Below are 26,755 nucleotides of genomic sequence, written 5' to 3'. Positions count from 1 at the left end.
CTGAGCGCCAGTACATTATTTTCAGGGTACTTAAGGGGTAAAAGATCACAAGATCAAGATAAGCACTGTAAATTTACAAGTCCTCAAAGGTTTTAACTCAACGAATGTGAGAATGTGTTATAAAACTTTGGAGACCATGCAATATACAATTTAATGTCCCCTTAGTTCTAGGCATTTTTGGATGATTACACCCCTGTTTTTCTTCTCTCTTAAAATGTTCAACTTGGTGAATGCCATATGATTAAACACGGGTGTGCCTTCATTTCCGCAACTTATAACATTTTCAAAAATCACTAAGCAAATATGCTGCTATGGATAAATATTTGCTGTTTAGTTGGGTTACAAATAATATATGTGTAATATGCCGGAATCATATTTTGCAAAACATGACAATTTGATTGTGTGTGTGTGCGTGTGTGTGCATGAGGGAATAAGTACTCTGAAACAAGGACGATTACGTCTAAAATCCGCAAAGTTTTCTGTAGAAAGAAAGAGATATAGACAGGGAAATAGAGAGAAAGAGAGAAAAGCGAGAGGTAGAAAAGAGAGAGAAAGATGGGTAGAGAGAGAGAAAGAGAGGTAGAGAGAGAGAAAGAGAGAAAGAGAGGTAGAGAGAGAGATAGACAGACAGACAGAGAATTCGAATAAGAGAGGTAGAGAGAGAGAAAGAGAGATAAAGTAAGAGAATAAAAGAGGTAGAGAGAGAGAGAGATAGATAGAGAAAGAGAGAGACATCGTCCATTGTCTTATCCCTGAAGAAAGATCACTAGATAAAATGCAGTATTCTATTCTTTTAAATTTTTTTAATAGTTGTCCCTATTCTGTAAGTATATGCGTATAATTGTAAATATACAAAAAAAAGTCAGGATTTAACATGATAGCTTGAAGCACATCTTATACATAGATAGATTCATTTTATACATGAACAAATGTTATTTTAACATGGAATATTATACATGTAGCGCAGCAATAACAATATTTCTGAAAAGGGTTAAAATATAAAAATAAGAAAGGGGGTTCTCCAAATGCCTAACACCTTGGGGACCCTATCCTTATCTTTTACAGTCATTTTGTAGAATTGAAGTAGCGATTGACAGACATAAACAGTTATAGAGTACTTAATTTTAAATTCCAAAATGATAAAAATCAAAGGTTATATTTACACAATTGACTTTATTGTATTTAGTCAACAATGCACAAAAATAGATAAAAATGCACGCGCAAATACCGCGTAACATTGTGTACATAATTCGCGCGCAAATACCGCAGCATATTATCTCAGGAATGTGCGCGTATCATAACATGACATAACAAGTAAATTGGGTACCTTAAAGCTTTGATGTCAATGTAAGGTGTTTTTATTTCATAAAGCTATCATGTTTGAAATTTCTAAACCAAATGATATAAAAAAATAGGCATTACTTCCAAGAACACATTGATTTAATAAAAGCACCATAGTTTAAGTGGCTATCTCTTAGTTAAAATTGTACAGATGAATGCTGGTTCTTATAGATATTTATAAAGTTAAAACACACAGTAAAAAGTCTTCCCAATACATATTTTAAACTGTAATTTAGACAGATAAAAACATTTAGAAACCGCCAGAGTTATATTTGATATACTTGTTGTTATTTGCTGTTTTTATGCCAACTATTTCATAGGCCCAAATTCTTTACAGGGCAAATAAATCCAAAATAAATGTTCTTTTCAGGACAATTTATTATATTTTAAAAAACTAGATGATAAAATGAAATACTTGCTAAGCAAAAGTAGACAAAATCATTATTAATGAAATTCCATTTTAGGGTAAATATTCTTCTTTACAAATGTTATTTCCACATGAAAGTATTTAGCCCTGTATTCCTTATATCATTGAGTTTTGAGATGTTAGTAATTGTTTCCATTTCGCCTTGCCAAATAACAAGATCATGGTAAGGGACAAGTATTCTAATATTAAATGTACAATATATTTGGATATTATAACATGAGAAAATTGTTTATCAATCTTGCTTGCTAACATGGAACTCGTTTATTGGTCAGTTCGTCCATCCAGTACGAGGTGAGAGAATAGGATAAAGGGGGTAGAAGAGGGAAACCGATATTTTAGCCCTCTGCAAGTTTTACTTTATTAAAAACATGAAAATCTGGTGTAAGATTCAAGTAGTAAACATAGAGAACTTTTGAGAGGAAGTGTGCGAAGCGCAATCAAAATTTTAAATAAAAAATATAAAACATTTTTGACCCCCTTCAATTCTTAATATAATAACGGGTTTTTAATGTGAATATTTAAGGGGGTCTAAACCATTCCTTCATTTTTATGGAAAGCAGATAATTATTTGTATAAGGTAATGCATTCTTTATAAGAATATCTGTCCCTATTACAGAGCCTAGTTTCAAGCCACAAACAGTCTCAGTCTTACAAAATACATTCAAATCTGGAATTGATTTCACAGAATAGAACCTTAAAAGACGGACAAATAAGTGAAATAAAGTATTGTGTATTAATTTTAAGGCTTAATTTATATGTACTCCTAAATTTTCATATTTTTTTTTATATAATTTTCCTTAAATTGGAAAGATATTTAAAAGCTATTTTTTGAGGGTGTTACGTGATAAAAATGATCTGTTTTGAAATACTTTGTCATGCATATATTGAATGAAAAGCCTATTTTACAAAAAAAGATATCCATAGAAAAAGTGTTTAAAAACTGTTCTTAAAAAACAAGGAAGAAAATGAGGTGGGCGGGGTGGAAGTTGCTTTTTACTCCCCCATCTAATTTGTGTTTCCTATTACTCTCAAATTAAACAGAACTACAAGGAAAAGTAACAAAATAAACATGGCAGTATTGACAATATGAAAAATTTTAGACCAATTAAGTCATGGGACTTTTTTTGTGAATCGATATTTTTTACCAGTTTAGTATCTTTTAGTTCAAGAGCGTTACTTAGATAAGAAAATAGACAATTGATTTATGTACGAACCCTTAATACGATAAACAAATTAACCCTTTTGTTGACTAACTGTGGAAAAGATAAGACACTGACGGTTTGTAAAGCACAATAAAGATTTAATAAAAGTCCCCAAATTTTGTCAAGCCAACGAATGAAAAATCGCGTTAAAAATTATAATTTGAAAATGGTAATAGGAAGTGGAATAATTCTGTTGTTGGAATAATAGTCTTAGTATGTTGAAACACCCCATTACCAATTTAAAACCAATCAGGAGCCTTCATCAAACAATATCATTTTATCAATAAACAAACTTTTTACTTATATCTACAACAAAAATTAAATATAGATTTTTGACAATAATAAAAGTATTCATAAGTTTCAGAGAAGGGAGGGGATATTGGACTGTAAATTACACTGGTACCCAAAGTTTTATAAACCCGTATCTTTGGCCCAGAAATTTAATTTGTTTGTGATTTAAATATTGGTTCCAAACTATTAGTGACTAAAGTATTCAACCAACAATTTTAATCTACAGAAAAGGTAATTTTGTTTATCATCAACGGGAATATACATGTTATGATTGGTTGATCTATGCAAGCCACCCAGTAAAGTAACCTACTGACAACCAATACTTTTTGTTTGATTTTTTAATTAACTCTAAATTTTATGTAATTTTGTTTTCAACGCCCTATAGGCAATTTCATTTGTTGTTCATTTTAAACACGCAAAGCGTGTTCTATAAATCGTAGATTTGCCATTCTGTTTTTTATTTATGTGTAATTTTTGTAATTCTAAAACCGCAGGACCAGTAGCTATATTCTATTAAGAGTAAAGCATAATCAGTTAAGCGGTTACAGAGATCTTAAGCTTTAGGCGTACAAACAGACGGACGGACATATCGTTCTTCTTTGCATTATAGAATTCCAAACTCACCTAAAAATAATAAATAAATCAATTTAATGTATAAAAAATATTACAGAATAAAAATGCACCCTACAATGCTTAAACAGTGATATTCATTATAAAATTAAATTTATCGATATACAGTTTAAGTCATTTTTTTTACTGAAAATTAAAAATAATAAAAAGGTGAAGAAACTGCCACTTTAAAGTGAAGTTTTTTAAAAGTGCCATATCCCCTATCTTTTAGATAACCTATCTCTGTCTGTTCCTATGATCTAAATGACCACAATAAAGATTAACAGTATAAAAGAATTACTTTAATTGGGCCGCACTATGGCATGGTAATGAGATTTTTTGGACAATTTAAAAAATCCAGGGAAAAAAATCCTTACTGAACAACTTTCTTACTGACATGGTTTAGAGAACAGATCTATAGTATAGATGTATATACAGACAACTACCTCCCTTCATTTTTTAAAGACCTCTTTCGTCTGCTTCTAAATAATTTCCTGCTACTTAGCTGTTTTAATTTAAGCAATACCATTGGTTGCTTTTCAATGACCCAATAGGAAGGTTGCACAAGACGATTGCGATTGGGAGATACAGTCATTTAACCCTTTCTACCTCTAGTGTTTTACTCTAATGTTTAGAGTGTTTTGTTCAAAGGGGAGGGATCTCAACTCTCCCCTCCCTCCATTAAAAACTTTGGGTACTTTTATCAAATCTTAATTAAAACTTTAAGTGTTTAAACTTTTCAACCAAAATTTTAATCTACAGAAGAAGCAATTTTCTTTATCTTTACTGGGGATAGCTGCAGCTAGTAGTAATATTGAAAGAAATGACTAAGAACAACCAAAGTGTCATTAAAAGTATCACAATTAAATGAAAATAACGCGATGTTTTTTTTATGATGGTTTTATGGTTTTGGGAAAGTAATTATTTTTCACAAAAAAAAGTTGATTTAAAAAAAAAGAACTTTGGAATTTAGACATGTTAGAATGGTCATTTTAAATTTAAACCTTACATGGAAATTCTATTAACAAATTTTGTAGTCTAGAAAGCGTAGCAACTCTACAATCATTACCAGAGAGTCCGTATGTCCATTTTTAAAATTCAATTTTTTAGCTATTTCTACACCAAATTAACAATTTGTTTTTTGAATTAGCAATTCGTGGGACTATTAGTCACAATGTTATAGGCATATCATCTTTATATTGAGATACTAATTGTTCTTCAGAATATCCCCCCCCCCGCTGGTGAAAATATAGGCGTGAGTAAACCCAAAGATTGCCGCCTTAAGGCGCTAAAACCATTCTTTTGAGTGGTACAAAATTTCAAAACTTCCAGATATTTCAAAATGTTATTATATAAGTATTAGAAAGTAATGTCATATCGATAATAAGTCAGTTATGATTACTTTTGTCTATTAAAAATAACCGATATTATCACTCATATTTTATACCATATTGAAGACATTAGAAATTAAATTAGTTTTTCAATTAATTTTTACAAAATGTGTTTGTAAATTTTGAAATATCAAGGTATCTCAAATTAAGGCATTAAATGTTAATTATTTCATTTATGACTGCACCATGAGTGCTATTATCAGGAACAAGGGATACAAATTGGGCTTACAAGGGACAAATTGGGCTTCACTCTACTTATGATAAAAAAATTACCCCTAAATTTGAACACTAAATGTTTGAAGATGTTATAAAGGTCTCCAAAGTTTTAAAGGCAAAGAATAGAGAACGTGTTTATAAAACTTTGGATACCAGTATTATTTACAGTCCAATGTCCCATCCCTCCCCCTGAAGATATGAAAGTAACTCGGGTGTGTATCATAAGTGTTTTGGGAAATTAAACTAAGATGATATTAGGGGGGTATTTAAACACCCTCAGGGAATTTTGATAAATTCTAACTTTCAAAAATATTACCCCACACAAACATTTGGTGTGCATTAACTTACGCTTGTGTATCACATAAGAAACTAATATGAAACGCAAATTATTACAACAGCACAAAATATCATAATATTCCCTTCCCCAGAATGGCTTCAAAACCGATTATTATCCGCTGGATTAGAATAGGTTCTCAACCATAATGAAAAATCATGTATAACATCGTATTACAGACAATTTTCCATAAATATTAAAATAAAAAAAACATAACATTAATACAAGTTTTGATAGCCTGAGCCTTCGGCCACTAGGGGCTAATAAAACAGGTTTAATCTTAAATTTTTCATTTTGATATCCGTGGAAGGCTGTCTTTATGTGATGAGATAAATAACTACTCCTTCACTCTTCTAAACACCCTATCTTTTGTCCATTTCATTATGTGTCTTTATGCGATTACTAGCGGCTAAGCCCCTAGAGGCCTCTAGTGGCACTTTAGATGTTTTTTTTTTAAATAATATGATACCTTGCAATGTTACGTGGGAGTCTCTATCAAGATTCTACGATACCATGCAATGGTACGTATTCGAGAGAGAAAAATTTCGATATATTGTGATTTCTCTTGGGAGGGTGATGGTACCCTCCCCTAAAATAGTTATAAACCTTCCTGGGACCTATGAGAAGATACCCTGTTAAGGAGAACCCGATCGGTTTAGCGGTTAGCGAGATCCTTCGGTACAAACACACAGACACACAAACACACAAACAGACAGAAATTATGTTACTTTAGTATAAGGATAAAATATCAAGATGATGTTATAATTTGCGGAAGTGAATAAACCCTCAATCATATTAAACACCCCTATTAGAGTTGTTTTTCATTCATAGAAAAACCATAAGAAAGTGTTAATTAAACATAGCCTCCAGCTAAATAATCATAATATAGACAATTAACTAAAAGACTTTGCTTAGATTTTATAAAGAAAATGCAACATAATGAAATATTTTTGCTTATAATGATTCCTATATTATATATACTAAAGTAACAGGATGTCTATCTGCGTGTCTGTACCGAACGATCTGAGTAACCTGCACTAGTCCGAAGTTTCTTACTGGTCCATTTAAAGATTTTTATCTATTTAGTGGGAGGGTCAATTCACTTTTCGAGAAATCGTACCTATATAAAGGGTGTGCAAAAAAAATGCGGACTTTTTTAAAATTGAAATTGCGCGGCTTGTGTTAATAGTAGAAGAGTTTATAGCGGTTCTAATGGTATGCATAACGTTTTTCTACTATTAACAAAAGCTGAGCAATTATAATTTTAAAAATGTATGTATTTTTATATGCATACCCTTTAATTTAATCTTTAATGATATACTCGCAAGTCAAGTTTTAAGGCAATAATGACATTTCACCACGTAGCTCCTAAACTATACGTAGCACAGGATCCTTTCTTATATTTCCAAAAACTAGAGTTCATACCGGTTCTAACGATATGCATAACATATTTCTACTATTAACACAAGCCGCGCAATTTCAATTTTAAAAAAGTCCGCATTTTTTTGCACACCCTTTACCTTATGGGGCGCAGTCGCATGATAAAAGAAAATGTTAAGTTTAAAAATATTATTTTTTGGGCTTGCGGAAAAGTTAGAACCATATGCCTAGAACCCATTAATTAAAAAGAAACATACACCATAAAACCCTAAACAAAAGACACATGTACACTAAAAAATACAAATTAAAAAAACAACGATAATTATATCCATAAAAAGCGGGGAAAAATAAGACAGTAATTTATAAAATATACTATATTAGTATTCTACAGCATAACTAGAATTTTTATCATTTTGTATTTCTTTATCTATTTTTATACCTATTAAAACAGAATATAAAACGTAGTTTTACGTAAGTGTTTCTAACATACATACTTTGATTATAGAGTAGCTGCGCTACTAAAAAAAACATAAAAAGAACAAAGCGTTAGTTTTGGTTAATTAAAACAAAAAGTGTTTTGTGTGGTCTACCCTTGTTAAATTTCCCTATTTTTTGCTTGTTTTTTTGACATGCTAAAACTCTTTTTAGAAGCGAAGATACTCTATAGATATGTTCGTTTGTCAGAGAGACTAAAAGGAAAACGTGATTTTTTAGGCTGCTTTTTTTGTGAAGATTCCCATTAATAATGATTCAAATTATTGTAATCTTAAATGCAGAAGAACAATAAATTTGCTTAAATTATGATTATCATTAACAAAAAAATGTAAAAGCTTTTTTTCTTTTTATTGTTTCATTTTGGGGTAAAATCGTGATTAAAGAATTCAACTGGCCATTCTTATGATTTTAAAATTATAGTCTGGACTATAATGGAAAATTAATTTATACAGATAGATAGATAAATAGATAGGTGGATAGTTAATGATTTTCTGATTTCCTTTTAATCATAAGGATGTGTGCTTGGCTGTGAGTGTGGGCGCGGTGTGTTTGTGTGAGTGTGGTGTGTGTGTTTGTGTGTGTGTTAAGGATATTCAGTAAATTCATTATAAAAACAAAATCAAAGTTCCCATATAAGTGGCACATAGCCATGAGAATGTGCAAAAAAAAATATTTTCTTCCCCCTCCCCCCCCCAAAAAAAAAAAATTAAGGAGTACAAAGTTCTTTATGTATTGCTTAAAAAATGATGGGAAGGGGGGCTTATTATCAATTTGTCTCCTACTTCTAGATGGTATAAAATACATTTTATTCTGTTATTACACCATACAGGAGGGAGGGGACATTTAGCTATAATTTATTATTATGTTACCCAAAGTTTAATTATTACAATTCTTAATTTGCTTGATTAAAACATTGACTACTTTTATTAAACCTTAATTGGTTGGTTAAGCTTAGCAGTGTCAAAACTTTTTAACCAATAAATTTAATCTACAGAAGGGAAAATTTTAGTCCATTATATAAAAGTGGCGATGACATATTATCGCCGTAACGATATTTTAATGACATTATGACTACAATTTTGTCTTGACAGTGCTTTACTTAAGCATAAGAATATTCCGATTTATCATTTTTTGTCCATTTTTAATCCAAAGTGAACCTATATAAAAGAGGGTCTTCTTTTTCACACACAGTGAGATACCTAAGATAATTTCATTGTGTAATGTAACAGTGAGATTATAACAAGGGTTACTGCTTATTTTGCTGTGACAAATTACTCTAGGCAGTAACATAACTCTGTTAACCTTAAACCAAACTGTTGACTAACAATCTCAAACGGTTAATGTCGACTATATGGATGTTATTTAATAAAAGTGGTATTTGCTTATATGTTACATACTCTTGGTTGTGACCCTAGCATCCACGAAAGACGAGATAAAACTTCTTGAAACCACCCAAAAACTTTATAAACTCCTCCCGATATCTTTGTAAATCTTCCCTATCATGGAGAATTTTATCGGTTAAGAGAAAAAACTTTCTACTTTATGTAAAAGTAGAATTTAATTCGCCCCTATAACCTCTAGGGTAAGTAAAATAGCCTAAAACCACCCCAAGACATTTATTAGGCTTCAGATCAGTATTTTCCAAGATCTTTAGATTCAGACAGAAAACCTTATATTTGAATGAGATTATTGCCTGAAACTATGTTGAAACAATAAAAGCACTACAGATTAACAGGAGTAGTGTATATGGATTTGTCCAACATGGTGTAATTAAAACTTTCATAGTTGTCCTCCAATACAGCTTAAACTAGTGCAGTCTAAGAGGGAAAAACAGGGTTGTAAAATAATAATAAATCAGCAATGAGAACCTTTATTTATTGTTAGTACGTCGATTAATTTATTGGTACATAATCTAAGAGATCATAAGAGACATGTATCTTTACAAAGTGTCTCAAAAATCAGCCAAGTGACGTCATAAAAATGAGGGTTTATCTTTTAGGGGTTTTCTTTCCCACTTTTTCTGTCATCTTCCTCACTTTTATGACGTCACATGGCTCATTTCTTAGACTCTTTGTAAAGTTACTTTAGTTTTTAAGACAGAAAAACATTGCTATCTTCAAAACAAATAAAATTAGCGATATTTGAAAAACATAAACTTTCATTGGACTTCCGTCTTATGTCCTATGTTTCATATCCTTAAAGGTATAAGAAATTTAAAGGGTGCATATATAGGACAAAGGAAGATAAATTAATGAGCTGAAGAATAGTCAAAATAATCTTCACAATAAAATTCAGATGCTTATCTAACAGATTATACTATTTGATTCTTATTTCATCAATATGGTTATGAGAAAGGTATTATTTTATATCACTTTTTCAGATGGACGAAAAGACGTATGAACTAAATAGAAAAATATATGGTAGCTTCTCTATTGTAAAAGAAACATATATCTATAATACAATGTAGAATGATATCTGTCCGTCCGTCTGTCTGTCTGTCTGTCTGTCCGTCCCTTAAGATCTTGGTAACCACTGAACCGATCGGATTCTACTCTTCAGGGTATATACCTTCTGATCCTGTAATGGTTTTAGGCTATTTTCTTGGGGGGTAGGACACCCCCAACCCCCACAAAAACAAAAAATCCCCCCCATTTTTTTGCTGAAGATTTCCTTGGTCCTTTTACGAATTTCGCCAAAATCTTTTTTTTTTGATCACCTCTTGGGGCAAAGCCCCTAGAGGCTAGGGACGAAGCCGCTAGTGTATATATATGTATACAAAAAGATTTGAATGCAGATATAATAAAAAGATGTAAAATTACCTAAATATTTAATAATTGTTGTAATAATTAAAAACCAGCTGTCTAAAAATCCGCAAGAAGTGTCTTAACTTTTTCTTCAATTTTATATATTTTTTTCAAATTTAAAGCCTTGCTATTTCAAAGCAATACCCATACCTATAATGTTTTTTTTTTATTTTTGACTGGTTGAAAATTTAAAAGCAAACCTACTGTATAAAATCTCAAATTATAACATAATATTAAAGTGTATATGTGTTTATTGGAGAGAAAAACACCGTATGTGTCATTTTACCCTGCGGGCCTTCCTCTCTCTCTCTCTTCTAGTGTGTTTTTACAATGTCACCTGTTATTAAAATCTCAAAAACGTCATCTTATTGCAACTAATTTGTATTTCATACCTGAAAAGGATAAAAAAAATTAGTTAAAATGAATTGTAACTTCACAACAAAAGTATGTTTATTTTAAATGCTTGATTCTTTTGGTGATTAGGTATAACATGAATTTTTACTACTTTTACTAGAAAGGTAAGGTAACATTGGACTGGAAATTATAAAAGGTATCCAAAGTAAAAGTTTTATTTGTTAGTTTATGAAGAAAAAAAATTGTAGTAGGTACTCTGATTAAATCTTAATTGGCTGACAAGTGTCAAAACCAATAATTTCTGATACAGATGGAGTGATTTTGTTTGTCACCATTGGGGACTTTCATTAATGAATCGTCCATTGTCTTATCCCTTAAGATTTCATATATTTACTCCCAAAATTTAACATCCTACATGATGCTCTATTTTGCTATGTCTTTTTTTTGCGGATATGAACCATTTTTGCAAAATAATTAATTTGCAGATTTGACAGTTTCGCAGACAAAATTAAAACCTTCTGGAACGGTGTGCATTCACTTACGCAAATTATTGGAGCTACATATGTTATAAAAGACACAGTAGATATAGTAAGTCCAGGGATATTAAGGGATAAGAAAATAGACGATTCAATTATGTACATTACTAATTATAATGAACAAAATGTCCCCATCTGTAGATTAAAATTGTTGTTGGAAATTATTGGACACTTCTAGTTTGTACCTACAAATCCAAGAGTTAATAAAAATCAACATAAACTTGCAAATGAGTAAACTTGTTAATACATATTTTGGTACCAATATGATTTACAGTCCTATTTCTCTTTCCTTCCAGAGTTCTAATAATTTGAAATTGTAATACAGTTGGGGGAGTGTAAAAACACCCACTAGTATAGGACACCCTTATGGCAAAATTTGAACAATCTGTATTGAAAATTAACCAATTATTTTATCAAAGCTTGACCAAAACAGTGACACAGATACGGTTAGGGATAATTTTTATGCAAAATGAAATGTAAATCAGAACTTTTAACTTTTTAAGAATCATATATATTCTTGACATTCTGATCTATAAAGTAGTAAATTTTTGTTGTTTTAGCGAACTATTGAACCAATTGGGTTCTTTATTTTATGAGGCTTTAACATGGTACAGAGATGGTTTTATATTAGGTAGTTTTTATGCCTTTGGACACTGTAAAATTAGATACATCTTAAACTTAAAGCATTTCATTGATATACAACTAATAGTTTATACAAAGATTTTTGATACCTTTTATTTACATAGAAATTAATGCCAATAACAAGCTTTCCAGTAATCATTTTATCATGGCCAAAAATAAATCCTTTTTTTAGATTACCTAACCCATTCCCAGAGCCCCGTAGGAAAGTGTGAAAGGATAACAGTAGTTCAGGAAAGCCCGGAGGGCTGTATTCATATTATTTAATTGAATGGATTTTTGCTAAATTTCATAAACAGTTATTTCTGTGTAAAATCATGTATGGTGATGTAAAATGTAAAACTTTAAAAAAAAATCAGAATTTAGTCATAATGACATGTCGTTAATATGTCATCAATGGCTACTTCTACTTATTATGAAATTCCAAAAATAGCTGCACCCCTAGCATCTAAGGACTCTGTATTAGAATTGCCTAAAACCAACCCAAGACTTCAATTTTAAACTAAAATGGCCTAAATCAATTCCCAGAAAGATATAAAGCTTTCCTAATATATGCAGTTCAATGGTTAACAAAATCTTAACGGACAAACGGTTTTAAAAAACTAGCGGATAATCATTTGGTGAGTATCTTCGCTCATAAATTAAGTAAATTCATCCCACTATAAAATTTTCTAAAATGGTAAAATTTTCTTTTGTTGGCTTAATTGGAATTTCATGATTTTAGCGTTTTAGTATTATAGCAAAAATATCCTAAACTGTTTCAATCAGGGTTATTAAGGGATAAGACAATGGATGACAAAGTGATTTACATGCCCAATGATGATACACAAAATTAACCGCTTCTGTAGATAAAAATTTTTAGTTGAAAACCAACAATTCACGATTAAATAATAATTTTAAGGCCAATTAACAAGAGACCCTGTTTAAAAAACTTTGTGTACCAATAAAAATTACGGTCCTATATCCCCTTCCTTCCCTGGTATTTTCTGATTATAGGTATTGATTGAGAGACGGCCAGATAATGATATTTTAACTATAGTCTGTAGAAAACACACACAAAATAGTCAATTTTCCCTTATTTATTCTAGATTTTTAGATCTCATATATGATGGGGTAAATATTGGAAGTGAAGCTGCTTTTTAAATCCGTAGGTCCGTTTGGTCTCTAATCTCGTAATAATCATTATTCGTATCGTATTACAATTAACTTTCAGCGGATATTAAAATGAAAATTTAAAAAATTCAAACTAGTTTTGTTAGTCCTGTAGGACCGAAAGCCCTGGCTATCAAACTGGTGTTAATCTTATGCTTTTTATATTAATGTTCATGGAAAAGTGTCTGTAATACCATGTCATACATGGATTTTTAGCATAGTCGAGAAAAGGTTATTATCCTGCAGATATTAACCGGTTTCGAGGCCATACTGTAAATTAATTTTAATATGTATTTCTTTAAAATCTTTAAATTCTTAAGATTGAAATAATAAATAATCTAAAAGTTGTTTTGTTGCGAAACTCATGGTAACAATTGCCCTTGTCTATATATCTGTATGTGTGTGTCTTGATTTCTGATCTAATTTCATCTTACATTTAGATATTTCCAAACTGAAAAAAATACTATTATTTTGCAGCCACAACATAGTTCTTTGTTGATATAATAACAACATTACAGTTTTACTGAATTTTCAATATTCAAAATTTTGTTTCTATCAAAAATAAGAAAAGCAATATATAAAATTTTCTTCCCAATATTAAATTTCTTTAACGCGGTTGTTCTCAAATTTTACCCTCCCTCCTCAAAAATCAAATTTTTTGACGCCACAAAACAAAAGTCAATTTTTAGCCAAAAGACAAATAAACTCTAAATTGACCATTATGCAGGCTATAGGGAACTTATGGGATATTATGTACTAAATTACCCTTCCGTAGATTAAAATTATTGGAAAATAAGTTTATACACTGCATACTCATATTTTGATTAAATAACCGAATTTTGATCTAACTGCGTTATATTAGCTGAAATACTCATAGAGTCGTATTAGACGCTTTATAAGATTCTTTTTTTTGCTCTAAAAATATATATTTTCCCTATACTATCTCCTACTTTTTCTTTTGGGGGCGATTTCCATAAAACATTACATTATAGTATTACAGTAGGTTTTCAGTAAGTAAGAGTCTGTTGTCATAATGTTGTAAGGAGGTGATCGCTGACTTTAGGCTCCACCCCCAGCCTAGGTACGCCCACAATGTGTCAATTAACTTCACCCAGTAATTTCTCATTTTCTTCGCCAGTGATGTGTTCGTTCAAAACAGGGACAAAATATTCTTAATTATTTTATAGTTATAAATTAATTTTAAGGATGTTATAGTAATGCAATCATTTACATAGGATAGGATTTTAAAATATATTTGAAACAAAACTTATGTTTGTGGAATAAATTTATTGATCTAGATGGTCAATCAGACAAAAAAAAATCAGTACAACTTAAAAAGGAATTTCTAGTGAAGAAGATTATTTCATTCTTCCAAAGCTTACTTATTATATAGATAAATCAAAAAACTAACTAACGGTTTGTACCAAAAATGTGTACAATTACTAACCCAAGACATGATCTGATAATTCCTACATTGTGACCATGTTGTTTTAATTAAATGATTAGCGATCTATAACTTCTATATTTATTATTTGGTGATTGTAATAGCTCAAAAAGTCGTGTATAGAATATTAGTTACATCATGAAAACACTAAAAAAAGTTGAAAATACTACTGAACTAAAAGTGTCTGAAATTCAAGTCACTTTTTTGCTGCCTTAGACAACTTTGCTTTAGGGATATAAATACATTTACCATAAAAATTAAAATTAAACAAGATTACCTAGTTTCAAAAAAACTTATGCCGTTTTAAGTAAAAAAAATTGCCCTTTCGAGTTCATGAAAAAAAAAGTGTGCATGTAGTTATAGTGTCAATATACATGGAAAAATTGATTATCAAATTATTAATGGTCAAGATACGCAAAAATGTATAAAGACAGTACAATACAATGCATTGGTAAGAAAATAATACCAATGCAATGTGTTTAAAACTTTGTATGCAAAATAGTTTTACATCGGTTGCCATATTTCTTTATGTATCGATATTTTCATAAGGAGAAAATATTTACATTCTAATTCAGATTCTAACAAGGAAAGTCATATTCAAATGAGGTGCAGCAAAATCATATTACATTACTTTGTCAAAAATATTATTTTAAGCATAATTACAGGGGCGTCCAAGCTTTTTTATTGGGGGGGGGGAATTGTTTGGGGGCACCCCTAAGGTGGGGGTAAATTTTAAATGGGGGGGGGGGTGTAATCACCACTTTACCCCCCCCCCCTTGGACGTCCTTGATGAATCAGATGTTTAAAAGCTATATATTTAGCTTAAAAATAGCTGACTTTTGGTATGAAAAAAGGAAAATACATCCTATAAATGCGAACTATTTCTATGGCAAACAGGCATATACAATCATAGAGTAGCTATGCTATTCTAAATCTTGTTACATTTCAATAAACTTTCAAAATATTTGTAAATTTATTTACTTCAAAAAGAAAAAGAAAAAAGGGGGGAGATAAAAATTTAAATATTTTTCCCTTATTCAATTTTTAACAGAACAGCATCTCTATAATTTGAAAATGTCTGTATGTAAGGTTGACATTTTATTTCTATTACTCTCGACAGTATGACTTACAGAAGTACCTAGGGATCTTGAGGGATAAGACAGTGAATGTTAAATTGATGAATGATAAACAAAATTAACCCTTTTGTAGATTTAAATTTTTTGTTGTTGGAAAGTTTAAACTCTGCTTGTTTGAACCAACTAATCAAGATTATATGTAAAACAAAATTTACAGTCCAATGGCTCCTAAGTGTTACCTCCATAAATGTATCACAGTTATAGAGTAGCTTCGCTACAAAAAAGCAGGATACTACCTATGGCCATAAAGTAATTCTCAAAATAAAATAGAAACGGGCCTTTTGTTATTTAATGAGAATTCCACTTTTAGATTTCATTCCAACAGTTAGACAGATAGGGATAGAAAAGGCCCGATAAGAAAACAGAAATTAAAAAAAGAATAAGCACCTGTTACTTTATCAGTAGTGGCAGTCTAAAAAAACGGGTTAATATCCTTAAAAATTCACTTAACAGATGATATCTCGATTTATGCTTCAGACAGGTGACTGGATGGTTTTAGCCTATTTATTTCCCTCCCTACCCAATTTTGACACAAACCACTAAATACTAGTAAAAAAATAGTTGTTAAATTACCATTGATAAAATATTATGTAATTGGATTTATTATATCATAATCTTTATCTTATTATGTACTCTGCAGCTGGCTAAAATAACAATCCCCCCATCCATCTAATCCCAAACTGACCAATAAATTATGTCCATGTTAGCAAGCTAAATTGACTAACAATTTTTCATAATATCCACGTATATCCTACATACATTAGCAGGGTACTTTGGTAACTTCACCGTAGGAAGGTATATACATCTCTGTGTAAAATTAACGAACCGTTAATATTCTGTCTAATTAAAACGGGAGACATTTTTAATTTTCTAAAAGTCATTCATAACCAGGATGACAACATCCACAAATTATTGAATCATCCTAGAAATTTTAAACATTGTACGATGATTCCTGGTACAGTTAGCTACAATTTACAAATTCAATTTTATTATAATTTTTAATCAATACTTTGACCCATTAACTTGAATGGCTAATTCAAGAACTATTAGGTCCAATGCTCGAAGTAAAGCATCTCTGTAAATGTAACATCCTATAAAAATACATCCATATATTAGAAATTCTGTTTTTTTTTCTTCAATTTGTCAATTTTAAAAACGATGCCACTCAATAGTTGTTTGTGTATTATTGAAGAGTCTCTTTTTAAAGATATTGTCATCCTTGTTTTATTGTCTACAATAAAAGGACAGTTTGTCTATTAAGTTTTTATTAGAAAACCATGCAAATACACGGAGAGGGTTAAGTATTATAATAATCAGGGATCTTAAGGGATAAGACAATGGTACAGAATTTGATGTGCATACTTATTTTTGATAAACTGAATTATCGTTTCTGCAGATAAAAATTATTGTTGGAAAAATGTGAAAGGTTCTGTAAAAAAGTGTCTAAAGATGACATATTACCGACATGACGTTATTGTAATAGTGTCGATTATAAAGCCTAAATAAAAGTGTGCATGGTTGACACATTATCAACATGGCGTTATTTTTTTTTTTAGAAAATGTCTCTAACTTAGAAAAAATGTGGTGTGTTATTACTTCCGTTAAATATATCACAATTAAATCATAATATAAATTAATAGCAATTTATTACAACAGAGCAACATGCTATTTAGTTGTAGCGTCTGTATCCCCAGCAACTAGGTAAGGTACTCCAGTTATTTTGTTAATAATTGGGGAAGTAGATCTATAGTTCGTTTTCTTATACCTTAATATCTTTTAAAATGGCCTAAAACCATCCTGTGATAAATATGAATTTTCCCTGTATGGTAAAGTGTTTTTCAATGGACAAACAAATATAACTTACTTTATATAACAGGATTGCTTCTTTTTGCGATATAAAGTACTTTGCTGATTTGCAATATGCGAAAATTATTTCACATATTGGAATGCAATTATGATTTAGTAAAAGTTTGTAATAGTTCTAGACAGATTACTTTTTCAATGCTTCATTGCATTAAAACTTTTGGCTTTATGCTAAATCTTTGGCTTAAAATAAAATATTTTTTTCTAGAATAGCTTCGAAACCGATTAGTATCCGGTTCTTAGACATACTGAAACATCAAATATAACACCGTATTACAGAAAATTTTCAACGAATATTAAAATAAAAATAATAAAACAAAATTAACAAAATTGGTTCTAATCTTATAATTTTACATTTTAATATCCGCGGAAAGCTGTCTAAAATACGATGCGATAAATAATTATTTTTGGTGTTATTGTGTTGACTGCAGTGTTTCCAAAAAGTGGATTAAAATTTTTAACAAATAGTTTTAATCTACAGAATTTAATCTACCTAGGCCTTGAGTGAAACATCTATAACAAATAAGAAACAACAAAGTTAAAACAACTTTGTATAAAAACACTTGAGACTTAATTCGACCAATATTTGACTTTGAAAACATTTTTGTTCTTTTTGTAATATTGGCATATTACTCAATTTTCTAGACACTTCGGAACTTAAGGGATAAGACAATGGCGGATAGATTGATATACATCCACAATGATGATAAAACAAAATAAAAGCATTACTCAATTAGCTATTCAAATTAAAATCATTGGTGGTTGAAAACTTCAGACAATGCTACCTTGAACAAATCAAAAAAGAATTTGTAAGAAAAAGTACTCAATGATTTTGGCTAACCAATGCGATAAAACTTTGGGTACCAGTGTAATTTACAGCTCAATGCCATGTCACGTCAATCTCAGTATTTTCCAAAACTTTTACGACGGCAATGATTCATTTTTAATTTGTCATCCTAACTTAATATTTAGGTGTGCGTTCACTTTCGCATATTATCATATTTCCATCGTTTCATATTTATTCAGAAAGACACATTAGCAAATAATTGGAGTTAGTAAGAAAGAGCAGAGAAAGAGGGAACAAGTTTGATAATAACGTTTTCTTATTGGTTGGCCTAACAACTTTGGGGACTTCAGTGAATTTAGACTGGTTGTTTCATTAACTTGTTTGTTCACACGTTTCAATCACTAATTTTAATATACTCAGAGGTAATTTTGTGTATCATAATTGGGGATGTATATTAATCTATCGACCTTTGTCTTATCCCTTTGGATCCCTAAAGATAGAGGCAATTCGTTATCTAGAAATAAAATAAGGATCTTGAAGAATTAATAGTGTACGGATTTGGATGCACAACCTTAATTTTACGCTCCCCTAAGTAAACATAAAGTCACTAATTATGGATTTATTAAAAGCGATGCTTTTCTATAATTAGGGTCGGTCCGTCCGTACGTCCGTCCGTCCGTCCGTACGTCCGTAACGGATAGCTTTTTTCGTTTATTTAGGCATGTTAGAATTGTCCTATCGATTTCAAATTTTGTATGTTGATTCCTTTAATAGTTAGGTACGATTTAAAAAGCGTAGCAACTCTATAATAATCACCAAAATGTCCGTACGTCCATTTTTAACATGTTGATTTTTTTACTTTTTTAACAACAAATTTTTATGTGATCTAATCATCCGATTGATCTGATTTTTGGTATATTGATTCCTGGGACAACAAAGTATAATGTAATAAGCGAAGCAACTCTATAATCAAGTCCTAAAAATGTAAGTATGTCCATAAACATTATCCTAAATCAAGCAGTTTTTCAACAAATTTACTTACAATTTTGCTTTGACTCTTATAAATTTATATTATGATTATTCAGTTCTGACACTATACAATTGTTAATGTCCATTTGTCCTACCGTTTCAGTGCTTCGCTTTTATGGATGTTGTCATCCTTGTTTTTATATAAGTTTAGCAGCGAAGCTTCTCTTTTAATTATACATATGTATATCATGATTTCTGAGGTGAGTTCTAAAAAAATGAAGCATCGCTGAAACGACTATTGTAGCCAGATCACAAAATTTTATTTTGTACTAATTTATCTATAAATAAAGGTGTTCTAAAATCATAGAAGAATTATTGATATAAGACTTTTAATCATCCTAACTTACTTATTCTTGTTTAATTAAGAATTTTTAATTTAAATTAGATTTAAGTAAATTCAATTTGACAAAATAAGTATCATTCAATTAGTTCTGCTAATTCTGTTCAATTTGGATTTTAAAGTCAAAGGGGAAAAAATTGTAAAGCAAAGTTTTTCTTTATTGAGGGTTTTACATGAACAAATTCTTTGAATAATACAATTTGAACGCGTAGCAACTTCATAATCATTATCAGAAAGTCCTTAAGTATAACTGGATGATGATTTATAATTATTGAATTTCGAACAACTTTTGAGATGCTATAGGTTTCCTATTAATCATTTTTTGAAATAATGATTCCTAGGACAAAAAGGTACAATATTATAAGCGTGGCATCTTTATAATCAAATCAAGTTTATCCCTTTAATGTAACCTGTATTTACGCAATTTTGTAACAAATGTATGTTAAATCTTATTTAGATATTTGCATTTATTTTCTACTTATTCACTTCTGAAACTCTTGTTTCTATCGCCTTCCTTCTAATTTTAGAGCTTCGCTTTAATGGATGTTGTCATCCTTGTTTAAATGAAAAATACTCAAGTCAATAAAGTATGAGAGTTATAAATGAATTAAAAAGAATGACAATTAAAATGTATTGTTTAATTGTTATTGAAATAGAGATATCTAATAATAATGTCTTCAAAAGATGCCATTTAAATTTAATTTACGGTTAGTTTTTTCAGCCTAACAACTGATAAAATATCGACAATAAAGGTGGTAAATACTGACATGATGTCTTTTGAAAAAATAAATATAGACTATACGTGGACAGACATTATAGTCGCGTCAATTCAATCAGATGGCTAACATGTACATCACTTATTGGTAAGTTCGTTCATCCAGTAGGAGGAGAGGAGTTGGGGTAAAGTGGAAGGATGTCGTTATTTCACAGTTTTAACTTTTTAGGGTACATGATAATCTAGTGTAAGATCCAAGTAATTATAAATCCTCTACAGACATCTTTAAAATATGGCAAGATTTAAAAAATCGTGAATAAAATGTAAAAAATAATATTTTCATTTGAAATATTACACTTTGAAATGTAATGTATTTTTATATGGCTTGTTAAGAGGTAGTAAAAAAAACCTGAATTTCGTACATTCATCGTGATTTGCTAAATCAAAAAGTCAACAATGAATTTTTTACTAGTTTTCAAATGGAAACTTTTAGGTGTTTATTCAGTTACGCATATTTTCACATTTGCGTCGTGTTTTATATTTGCCAGAAGAAACACTAGCATATAAATTTGTGCTTTTGTAATAAAATGCGGTTCAAATTATATGATAATGTAATAAAAAGGCGGAATTTAAGGCACATAGGTTAAAAAGCAGATTTTTGTAAGGTTTGGGATTATATAACAGAGAAAGTATATTCAATATAAAAAAAGGAATTTACACTGAAGATCAGAAAAAGACTAAAAGAACTAAAAATAAAATAGTCTTAAACAATCAAACGACCTATGTCAATCTTATCTAAAATAGAGAACCCATTCGGTTCAGTAGTTCAAAAAAAATCCCTGCTACTTTAAATAATAGGATACTTTACTTTGACGTTTTGGGACGTACGAATAGAACCTAGTTATTGAATAACAGCACTACTAATATATGTTTTTTTTGGAATACCTAGCAATTCAATACTTTTAGTAAGTATGTATATTCAATTTTACGTATAAGGCCATGTTTTATTTGTTTTTCGTGTTTTCATATTTGTTTATTTTAAAAGTATTACAAAAAAATAAACCAATAAAAGACAAATTGGCATATAAAAGGGATTTTTGGCTTGTTTATTAGCTGATTTTTAAATTTCAATATATCTAGCAAATAAATCATTTGAAATGATTGATTTAAAATAATATTTGGTCTACAACATGTTTCATATAATAGGTATTATAACTAATAAATTTATATGTATAATTTATCATTTTTTTGAACACCCTGTCTGATTAAAAGTTATTGAATAATTGCGAATATGATTAATTTATGATATTTACATACAAAATTAAATCTAACAAGTAGGGCAAAATCCAAACAATGCAAACATGGCGAAAACATAAAATAAAATTCTTACCTTATATCAGCAAAAGCAGAATGCAAAAAGCACAAAAATAAAATCACTTTTTTCGACATCATATTTTTTTCTATTCACTTTGTTTCCAGCTGTTCAAATATGATAATATTTATCTTTTTTTTTCTCTACATATCACTTATAATATTTCTTTTTATATATCTGATATAACTATATATAACTCTTAGTATTTTTTATTTATTATTATTCTTTATAAATCACTTTTAATGCTTCAGAGCATTTCAGTTATTTTTGCAACTTTGTTTTTTTTTCGTCTGCAAAAAAATGTACATTTTTTCAATCTAATTTATGGTGTTTTTGATTTGAAACTAAAAATTTACTTGACGGCAACACCATAGCCTCTAGAACCTATTTTAGGGGGAAAGATGAAAATACCCTATATCCATCTCTTATACCTATACATGATAGAAAATGAAATTGAAAAATGGAATAAAACCATCTCAATACTTGTGTGTAAAGTGTCCCTTAAATGAAGAACTCAATCGGTTCAGTGGTTTCGAGATCATCACAAACAAATAAGAACTGATCCCTTTATCAAATAGGATACCTAAGAATATTAAGATTAGTCATATTTTTATTTATTTTACATTTTTGTAATTTCTTAAGGATGAAAAAATGTACAATCCCTGGAAGAAAAAAAGATAATGTTTCAACCGCAAATGTTGTTATTTTGTTGTTGTACCACAGCAGAACCACAGTTAAGACAACAACAACAGATAAGATGCACAGCACACAGCTTGAATAAGGATGAAAAAACCACCGTTTTTCGTCTCAAGGACAAATATGTATGCTTATATCTTTTCAGGCTTATTTTTCAATGGGCCTTGGCATTTATATGTAACTTTGTCAAATATGCTTGTAGGTTTATTTTTTATTTAAAAAATATCTTTTATATATTAATTAAGTCTTTTCACTGCTTTTTTTTTGACATTTTCAAAGATTTATTCATAAATAGTTTTTGATGCAACTTAAATCATTAGTTCACATTTTTTATCACTTTTGATTTATAAAATGTCTACTACAAGTGACTTTTTTTCAATCAGTTTCACTTTAATGGTCAAAAACGTGAAAATTCACAAAAAAATATTATAACACTCTATTTATACTATAGAATAATTTATTACTGAACAGTAACACAAGTTACGTTTTTATTTTTCATTCGGACGGAAATGCGGGGCTTTACTAAGGGGAGTGAGGGGGGAGGGGGAGACGGGTGGTGTGAAAGGTATAGGTTTATAGTAAATGGGAACTGAAGTTTCATGTTTGGAGGGGGGGGGGGTGGAGTGAAATAGTAGAGGGGGACGGGGGTAGGATACCGGTGTATTTGATACCAGCAGAGTTACTAATGCAAAAATTGTTTATTGCTATTTTGTCAAAATCTTTGCATAAAAAGTATGTATGTTTATCTGTACATCAAGCTCTAGCTAATTACTGGACCGATATAGGTCTTAATTTGAGGGATTCTTCAAATTTATCTTATAAGCCAAAGGCGCTGGTGTAATTTTAAATATTTCTATGATGTCATGACGTAAAGGACAAAAGTTTAAATTTGACAGAGGCCAAAAATACTGTGAATAAAATTGATTAGGATTTGAGTAATAGCAAAATGAAAATATGTAGTAATATGTTTTTAAAATAAATATTCCCATTTTCTTAAAATTAAATTTGAAAGCACGGCTAGAAGTAACAGACAAATTTTACTTGCTATCTTTATTATGAAGATTTTTAGCAAGAGATTTTCTAACTTATAGAAATTGTATATCTTATTAAATAATTCATAACTTTGATCCTATTTTAGCTAGCCTACAAAATTGACAAAATTAATATGTTCATCAAAGTTCATTTTGTGATTTTGCCGTCCACCCATGATTTCCATGTTCACTGCTTGAAGAAGAGGGAGATAAAGGGGGCGTAGATTGACAGAGTGGGGGAAAGAGAGAGAGAGAGAGAGGGAGGGGAATGGGGTAAAGATTTGCAAAGCTCCCATCCGCACATAGGAGCATAATAAAAACCCGATTGAGTATAAAGAATTTCTGAATTGTGTTGGATATGTTGAAACCGGTTTGTGGCCATTTCCCTCTCCCTGTTATGGCCTGAAAATAGGGAACACTTTTGCTTTCTTGAAAAATCTTAAAAATGGTTTCAATAAGTGGGCTCGTATTAACCCCTTAGCTGACGATAACGTGAACAGTCTTAAATAATTTATTTTAAAAATGTTTTTTTTATTTTCATTTGGGGTTATGGTTTTTAGTATCGTTTTTTACGATTGTAATAAGTTTTTTTGTATTCATGTGATATTAATGAAATTTTATACAGAGACTACCAACTACTTTAACTAGCTATGTTTAAAATTTCATCGATCTACATTGAAAGGCAAACGAGTTAACGAAACTCAAAGACAATCAACATTTTTTATTTAATAGTATAAAAAAAGACTTTTTTAAATGTAGTACCTACGGACAAAGATTGCATAATTAAAGGGATTTAAACGTAAAAATCGATCATGAAGCATGAAAAAACTGCGATTCTCATTTGTCTAAAGAATCTACACAAAAAATTTCAGACTCCTATCTTTATTTTAAGTGGGGTTTTTTTTTGCACAAAAAGTTAACGTTATTTTTGTGAAAGAAAAAAAATAATTGATCCGAAATTTAAACGAAAAACCTACGGACGTCGGACAAAGATTACATAACTATATTGGTTTAAACGTAAAAATCGGGCACAAAGCATAATAGAACTGTGATTCTTATTTGCCTAAGGAATCTACACAAAAATTTCAGACTCCTTTCTTTATTTTTAGTGGTTTATTTTTGCACGAAAAGTTAATGTAAATTTTGTTACAGGAAAAAAATAATTGATCCAAAATTTAAACCTAGTAAATCAAAACTAGCATAAATCCTGCCATGTGGGTCTGCCCCCAACCCCTTACCACTTACCAATAAATAAGGTCCATATTAGCAACCTAACTATACAACATGTTCTACCTTGTAAATATTACCATGAATGAGGGATCTTTTATTTTTTCAGTACAGCTTTGCAACCGATAAATATCCGCTAGATTAAAATCAGTTCTCAGCCATACTGAAAAGCATCATATTACAGGCAATTTTCTCTCAATTAATAAACCTATAATAAATAAGGCAAATAATATTAAATCAGGACTAATTGATACCCAAAATTTTATAACCATTTGTAAAAATTGGTTTGTAAATTACATTTGGTACCCAAAGTTTTATAACCATTTGTAAACATTGGACTGTAAATTACACTTGGTACCCAAAGTTTCATAACCTTTAATAAACAATGGACTGTAAATTACATTTGGTACCCAAAGTTTTATAAACCTATATGGCTATATCCGCTAGATTAGAATTGGTTCTCAGTCATACTGAAATGCATCATATTACAGACAATTTGGCACAAATATTGTAAGTAATTTAATGGCTTCGTTTCACTTTGTTTTTAAGTTTTTAACTCTTGTATTTTTATTTTAATATCTGTGGACAGCTGTCTATAATATGATGTGATAAATAACTATTCCAGTATGGCCTCCAAACCGATTTATATCCGCTGGATAAGAACCTGTTCTAAGCCATACTGAAAAAGTCATGTATAGCATTGTATTACAGACATTTTCTAATGATTACTAAAATAAAAATCCTTAAGAATAATGTCAGTTTTTTTAGCACAGGCCTTCGGCCATTTGGAGCCCACAAAACTGGTTTTAATTTTATAATTTTCCATTTTAATATCCGTGGACAGCTGTCTACAATACAATGCAATAAATAACTATTCCAGTATGACTTCCAAACCAATTTATATCCACTGGATAAGAACCGGTTCTAAGCCATACTGAAAAATCATGTTTAGCTTCGTATTACGGTCAAATTTCTACATTTTCCCACGATTACTAAAAAAAAAATCATAGATAATAATATCAGTTTTTTCAATCACAGGCCTTTATCACAAAACTGGTTTTAATCTTATAATTTTCCATTTTAATATCCGCAGACAGCTGTCTATAATACAATGCAATAAATAACTATTCCAGTATGGCTTCAAACTGATTTATATCTGATGGATTAGAACTGGCTCTAAGCAATACTGAAAAATCATGTTTATCTTCGTATTACAGTCAAATTTCCACAATTATTAAAATAAAAATCATAAAATTAATGTTAATTTTTTACCACGGGCCTTAGGCACATCAGTAACTATTCGAGTATGGCTTCAAACTGATTTATATCCGATGGATTAGAACTGGCTCTAAGCAATACTGAAAAATCATGTTTATCTTCGTTTTACAGTCAAATTTCCAATTATTAAAATAGAAATCATAAAATAATGTTTAATTTTTTAGCATTGGTCTTAGGCACCTCAGGGCAAACAACACTGGTTTTATTTGTATATTTTTTTATTCTAAATAACTGCGGAAAGCTGTCTATAATACAATGCGATAAATACCTATTCCAGTATGGCTTCCAAACCGATTTATATCCGCTGGATTAGAACCGGCTCTATGCAATACTGAAAAATAATGTTTAACTTGGTATTACAGTAAAATTTCCACAATTATTAAAATAAAAATCATAAAATTAATGCTAATTAATCAAAATTAATGTTAAATTTTTTAGCATGGGCCTTAGGCACCTCAGGGCCCACAAAACTGGTTTTATTTGTATATTTTTTCATTCTAAATTACCACGGAAAGCTGTCTATAATACAATGAGATAAATACCTATTCCAGTATGGCTTCCAAACCGACTTATATCTGCTGGATTAGAACCGGCTCTATGGAATACTGAAAAATAATGTTTAGATTGGTATAACAATCAAATTTCCACAATTATTAAAATAAAAAT

At 30.1% G+C, this 26,755-nt stretch overlaps 1 protein-coding gene across 1 annotated transcript in view; it reads right to left on the bottom strand.

The window, feature by feature from the left end:
• The window catches only part of LOC145334600 (uncharacterized), a 90,030-nt gene extending 67,872 nt beyond the window's left edge, over nt 1-22,158 (bottom strand). Inside the window, exon 1 of the mRNA XM_080180119.1 lies at nt 21,876-22,158. Coding sequence (XP_080036245.1) covers nt 21,876-21,937 — 62 coding nt within the window. The 5' untranslated portion in view covers nt 21,938-22,158. The remainder of the gene's footprint in view (nt 1-21,875) is intronic.
• Nucleotides 22,159-26,755: the final 4,597 nt, after the last annotated feature.

The sequence above is a fragment of the Acartia tonsa genome, chromosome 12 (genome assembly GCF_053477335.1).
Source record: "Acartia tonsa isolate MP-2025a chromosome 12, ASM5347733v1, whole genome shotgun sequence".
NCBI lineage: Eukaryota > Metazoa > Arthropoda > Copepoda > Calanoida > Acartiidae > Acartia > Acartia tonsa.
Note: the sequence above shows the minus strand (reverse complement) of the source record. Positions and strands in the feature narration are given on the sequence as shown.